Source organism: Cervus canadensis, chromosome 20 (assembly GCF_019320065.1).
Source record: "Cervus canadensis isolate Bull #8, Minnesota chromosome 20, ASM1932006v1, whole genome shotgun sequence".
NCBI lineage: Eukaryota > Metazoa > Chordata > Mammalia > Artiodactyla > Cervidae > Cervus > Cervus canadensis.
The window spans coordinates 41,871,328-41,878,200 of NC_057405.1; the positions used below are offsets into that span (position 1 = coordinate 41,871,328).

At 37.2% G+C, this 6,873-nt stretch overlaps 1 protein-coding gene across 1 annotated transcript; it reads left to right on the top strand.

Annotated features, from left to right (window-relative positions):
* The first annotated feature begins 208 nt into the window (after positions 1-208).
* Positions 209-577, top strand: LOC122422716 (60S ribosomal protein L29-like). Its single transcript, XM_043439332.1, has one exon. The coding sequence runs from the start codon at positions 209-211 to the stop codon at positions 575-577; it is 369 nt and encodes a 122-aa protein (XP_043295267.1).
* Positions 578-6,873: the final 6,296 nt, after the last annotated feature.

Below are 6,873 nucleotides of genomic sequence, written 5' to 3' on the forward strand. Positions count from 1 at the left end.
CTCTATTTATTTGAAAACTTGCCATGATAAAATATTAGAGGGAAAAAAAAACACCACTAAAGCATCTAGATCACACTGTTTAATAGAAATGTGAGTACCACAGTTTTGAATCTATATAATTTGAGTTTAAAATTATATACAATTTTACTTTTTTTAGTAGCCACATAAAAAAGAGAAAAAGAAACAAGCAAAATTAATGCTAATATCAATGGTGTATTTTGGGGTGCACCCCAAGTTACTGGGGAACATGTGCTTTGCCAAGAAGCACAAGAAGAGCTTGAAGAAGATGCAGGCCAACATTGCCAAGGCCATGAGTGCATGTGCTGAGATTGTCAAGACTCTTGTGAAGCCCAAGGAGGTTAAGCCTAAGATCGCAAGAGGCGGCAACTGTAACTTCAGTCAACTTGCCTGCATTGCTCATCCCAAGTTCAAGAAGCGTGTTTGTGCCCACATCGCCAAGGGTCTCGGACTCTGCTGGCCAAAGTCCCAGGACAAGGCTCAAACCAAGGCCAAGGCACCTGAGGCTCCAGCTCAGGCTGCAAAAGATGCCCAGACCCCCACCAAGGCTCCAGGGTAGAGACCTCCATCTGCCAGTGTGAGGACAGAAGGACTCGTGTGAGCCCTGGGCTGCTGTCTGCATGGGGTTGATGTCCTCCTGTGCTATTTGTACAAATAAATCTGAGATAGGGAAATTTTAAAAAGTGTATTTTATTTAGCCCAATACATTCTTTTTGTTTTTTGACCGCACCCAGGCGGCATGTGGGATCTTAGTTCCCAGATCAGAAATGGAGACCCTGCTCCCTGCAGTGGAAACACAAAGTGTCAAAGACTGGACCACCAGGGAAATCCTTAACCCAATACCTTCATTTGTTATTTTCAATATGTTATCAATAAAAAAATATTAATGAGGTTTTTTTCCATAAGAAAACTTTAAAATCTAGTGAGTATTTTCCATTTGCAGCACATCTCTACTCAAATTAACATTTCACTATGCTAAGGAGCTACCTGTGACTATCTGTTAGCACTATTCTGTTAGCACTACTAGTAAATACACTGGCTATCATGTTCATAAACCCATTTTAAGCAGTTGCCTAAATCAAATATGGGGATAAAAATAATTTTATATGATAATTATAACAATAAATTATGACCCCTTATTAGTGGGTCTTGACCAAAAAAAATTTCCTTAAACGTTGTATATATTTCAAAATATATATTCAAATAAGTTTCTTCTGTTGCTTATTCTTGGGAATAATCCAACTGGTAGATGAGTATAGAATAAAAACCTATAAATCACACTGTTTTAAAAATACAACCCTTGCCTCTCCCTACTCTTCCTTACCTTTCCGTGTGTGTGGCAGACACTCAGTCGTGTCTGACTCTTTGTGATCCCATAAACTGTAGCCCTCCAGGCTCCTCTGTCCATGGAATTCTCCAGGCAAGAATACTGGAGTGGATTCCCATTTCCTTCTCCAGGGGATCTTTTTGACACAGGGATCAAACCCCGGTCTCTCATATTGCAGGCAGATTCTTTACTGTCTGAGCCACCAGGGAAGCTCCATGTAACCCCCTTTTCATAGTTACACACAAAATAGTGCATATAAAGGAAAAAAAAACTGTTCCAAATTTTAAGAAATATTTTATCAGATTGTGGCATCTTCCTCGGCATTTTTATCATTTTTCTCTTTTAAAACTCTGATAATATTCTGATTGCTAATATCACAGCACACCTCATAAATAAAAGTAGAATACAAATACTGACACTGCATGTAGATGAAACTATTTCTATGTTGTTTGGAGACTAGTCATATTCCTGGCATAGATGGAATTTCTAGGATTAGGGATAAATAAACCATTGATCTTTTCCTACAGGATGAGATTGTTAGCTAAAATCTTAATGATCACAAAATAAAAAGTCTCTTCTGTGACATATGTAACAGTAAAATTTTAGTGATAAGTGTTCATCCTGTATTTCCTTAGTGACTTGAAGTGAATATAATTAGAATCCTCAAATTTCTCACTAAATGAGAAAATAAATACCAATCTTTAAATAGAGTTGTTTAGTATGATATATTAAGGTTGATATGACTTAACCTATTCAATGAGATAGTAATCAATCAGGGAATAAAACACATCCCCCTTAAACTTGAAGCTAAAAGCCATCTGCACCCAATGACTGGATGTTAGGGTACCAAGGCCTGACCACCTTGTTTTAATTCAGACAACTCTAAAGGGCCATCTCTACTCCAGAGTTCCCTAAAGCATCACCTCTGGTTTCTGCTGCAGCTCAGCAGATTTCACATTCTTTTTTCCACACTCCCTTCCTTCACTCTCTTACAGATGTTTCTAAGAGTGCTTCCCAATAAAATTCATGCATAAAAATCTCCACTTCAAATAATACAAATGAATTTATTTATAAAACAGAAACAGACTCACAGACTTAGAAAAGGGACTTATGACTACCAGGTGGGAAGGAGTGGGGATGGGGAGGGATAGTTAGGGAGTTTGGGATGGACATGTACACACTGCTACATTTAAAATGGATAACCAACAAGGACCTACTGAATAGCACAGAGAACTCAATGATATGTGGCAGTCTAGATGGGAAGGGAATTTGGGGGAGAACAGATACATATATATGAATGGCTTAGTCTCTTTCCTGTCCGCCTGAAACTAACACAACATTGTTAATTGGCTATACTCCAATATAAAATTAAAATTAAAACAAAAAATCTCCAGCTTAGAGTTTATTTTCAGCGATGGAGGTATTTGACAGATTCTGGCCAATCAGACTGTCATCCTGAAAGACAGAATATACCACCGCCATTTGGAAATGAAGTACTATTTCCAAAATATTCATGCCAGTTTAAAGGAAATACAGATGATAGAGAAGCAGGCTAAATTTTACCCTGAATAAGCAATCAGAAATTTTTCACTGTGAGAAATTCTACAAAATAATCAACTGGATTGTTTTCAATAGATAAAGTCAGGAGAAAGAGGTAAGTAGGATGTGGGAGAGTGAGGGGAGGGAGAGTAGGAAAGAGAGGGAGAAGGAGTGGGAGAGAGAGACACAGATACTAAGAGATGCCACAAATGGACAAGCTTTAAATGATATAGCAATTAATTACGTTGTGCAGACTTTATTTTAATCCATATTTAAACTTTAATACATTTAAATAGTTAATACACATATTAAAATAATGTATATTTGTGAGACAACTGGAAACTTGGTGTTTGATTATATTAAATACTTAATATCAGCATTAATAACAGTCACCCCCAAGCACTAGCAAAAAAACAAAAACAACTTATGGCTAGTGTTTGGGTGTGACTGTGTTATTAAAGCTATATGATTTATAAAAGGGTCCTCGTCTTCCATTGCTACCTGCTAAAATATTTACAGATAAAATGATAGGATGTCAGGAATTTTCTTTTAAATAACACAATGGAAGGAAATGGGTGGGAGTATAAGATGAAACAAGATTAGACTTGAGTAATGACAGTTAAACCATGAAATAGGGTCATGGGGAATTATTTAACTATCTATTTACTTTTCTATATGTTTGGAAGGTTTTATAGTAAAAGCCTCTTAAAACTGAAAAAATAATTACAAATGGATTTAAGAAATATGCCAGTTTTGCCTTAGTCCTATCACAGGCAAAGGAGAAGGCAATGGCAACCCACTCCAGTACTGTTGCCTGGGAAATCCCATGGACAGAGGAGCCTGGTAGGCTGCAGTCCTTGGGGTCACGAAGAGTCGGACATGACTGAGTGACTTCACTTTTCACTTTTTCACTTTATCACCAGGAAAACAACAAAAATGAGTGTGATGGTAAAAGACAGCTGTCTCCCATCCACTGAGTCAGGGATGGTGGGGACTGGTGGAGCCTGTGGCAGATATGAGAATGCGTGCCCATTGCGAGAGGCAGGAGTGTGCCTCAGGCTAAAACTCCTTATAGCAGCAAAAGGTCAGTGATAACGCAGCTTCTGGTGCCCGCAGAAAAGACGTAAATGGAGAAGAAAATGTCTTTACTGGTAAATGCCAGCAACTAATTCAATTTTTTTGTAAGTCACTCTATGGGTAAGTATTTCATGGATCAAACAAAACATGATATTTTGCATGCTCTCTTCTGGTTGATAATGAGCCATCAAAGCACCTAAGCAACTGGCTTCCTCATCACCTAAAGGAGTCACAGGTTATAAAACCCCAGCACTTAAGTCTCATGGAATATTGCCTGGAACTCCTTGCTTGGTTTACGTGTTTTTGAGTCACTCCATTTGCCTCACGTCCAATTTCTCTTTCTGTTCCCAGTTTCTCCAGATTGATCCTTTGGCTGGAAAAACTGCTTGACTTTCAACTCCAGATATCCTCCTGAATACTATATTAATCAGATCTTCATAGTCTCAAGGTAGCTCCATTTTCAGCAAAAAAAAAAAATGTATAAATTCCTATTTCTGTCCAGAACCATAGGCACCCAGCTTGCCCAGGAGGATTGTTTGGTAAGAGGTTAATTTGTAGTTGTTGCATGCACGTGTGCTAAATCACTCAGTCTTCTCTGACTCTGCCACTCCATGGACTGTAGCCTGCCGGGCTCCTCTGTCCATGGGATTTCCCCGGCAAGAATACTGGAGTGGGTTGCCATTTCTTCCTCCAGATGATCTTCCCAACCACGGGATTGAATCTGTATCTCCTGTGTCTCCTGCATTGCAGGCAGAGCCTTTACCCCTGAGCCACCAGGGAAACCCCCTTGTAGATATACTAAAAATTAATATAACTTTACTTAAAAAAAAAAAAATGTTTTCTTCATTCTCATTCATGACTAGCCTCTCCTTGCCTTTACTAAATGCTGAAGCCCTTTAGATAATTACATGCTGTTTGTTTATAATTCATATCCCACTGGAAAATCACTATCTGGCTGAGTATAAACATATCTAACATTTGACCACCAAACTGACCCAACCACTTCCTCTGAGTCCACATGTATGAACAGTGACATAAAAAGCATTTGAATACCATCTCACTAGTACTTACAATTTGTTTGCTATTCTTAAGGTTGGACAGAGTCATGTAAATGTTGACGTAAGTAAGGTTTAATTTATCTAAATGTTGCTCTTCGTAATAAAACTTTGTGTACAGATATATTTGGTGCTTAAAATGTCACTAATAAAAATAGACGTAAATTTATAGTAGTATTTCCTAGCAGGATTTTTTAAAATATTGCCAGTTTCATTAAAGAAAAATTTAATAGAATTACTTCCCTATAGCTGTTCCTCCACCATTCCACATTCCTCAATCTTGCCATGTGTAGGTCAAACATGAACTAACATTTTTATGTATTGAACTAGTTGGGACACAACAGAATGAGATTAATGAGTTTGATCAACATCTATGGCGTTTTAAATATTTCACTGTCTAAATATATATAAATAAAATGAGTTGGAACCTTCTCTAAAATATCCTTTGCTTATGATAAAAGGGCATTTAGATTATCTATTTGGATAATTGTCTTAACAATAGAAAGAAAATATTTAAAATTTGCTTAGATTATAAGTCATTTATTTATTGGTGGTCATTCCTTTAATCTCCAGAGCCCAGCTATGAGGCCTTGGTGCTCTCCCATTGCCTGATGTTTAACAAGTATGGCAGCTTCCAGCAAGCCCTAATCAAGTCTTAGTTCATATCTCATTTAGAATTAGTGTTCATAGGCTATTTTTCTCCCCATTTAGTACTTTTTTAAAAAGTTGTTTAAAAAAGCAACGTTTTGTATAAAAGAGTCTCAAAAAATAATTACAGAACAAGGTCAGTGGAAAATCCATTAACAAAATTTTGCATGTGCAGTGATGTGTATGTGTGTGTGTGTGTATGTGTGTTCTGATACAATTAGTTTGTAAATGTGTTAAGTTTATTTCTTACTTTCTTAAAAGAATTCAATTCTCTTCTTATTTTGTTAGATAAAGCTAGAAAAGTTTCTACTCAAAGAAATCCTAGAACTGTAGCAATTTAACTGTCCATACATTTAAACTAAACTGTTTATTGAATCATGTACTTAAAATTAGGCAAAAGAAACTGTTATACAAAATAGGATGTGTCAGAAAAGAGACATCTTTAGACTTCATTAGGGCATCTGAGGGATTGAGTTATTTTCTATGCACTAAGACTCAGAAAATGCATATCTACTTGCAGTAAGGTAGATTATTGTTGTTGTTCAGTTGCTAAGTAATGTCCAACTCTCTGCGACCCCATGAACTGCAGCACACCAGGCTTCACCGTCCATCACTATCTCCCTGAATTTGTCCAAACACATGTCCATTGAGTCAGTGATGTCATCCAACCATCTCATCCTCTGTCATCCTCTTCTCCTCTTGTCAATTTTTCCCAAAGATCTTTCCCAGGATATTTTCCAAAGAGTCAGCTCTTAGCATCAGGTGGTCAAAATACTGGAGCTTCAACTTCAACATCAGTCCTTCCAATGAATATTCAGGGTTGATTTCCTTTAAGATTGACTGGTTTGATCATCTTGCTGTCCCTTGGACAAGAGTCCTCTCAAGAGTCCTCCAGCACCATAGTATGAAAGCATCAGTTCTTCGGTGCTCAGCCTTCTTTATGGTCCAGCTCTCACATCCATAGATGACTACTGGTAAAACCATACCTTTGACTATATGAACTTTTGGTGACAAAGTAATGTCTCTGTTTTTTTTAATATGGTGTCTAGGTTTGCCTAAGCTACCTCTGGTTTTTAATACACTGTCTAGATTTCTTGACATGAGGTAGCTTAGGCAAACAAAAGTGAATCTTTTGGCAAGAATCATATCATTTATTATGAAAGCATGATTTCTTTTATGCTGATTGAAAGTTATAAATGCTTTTCATTA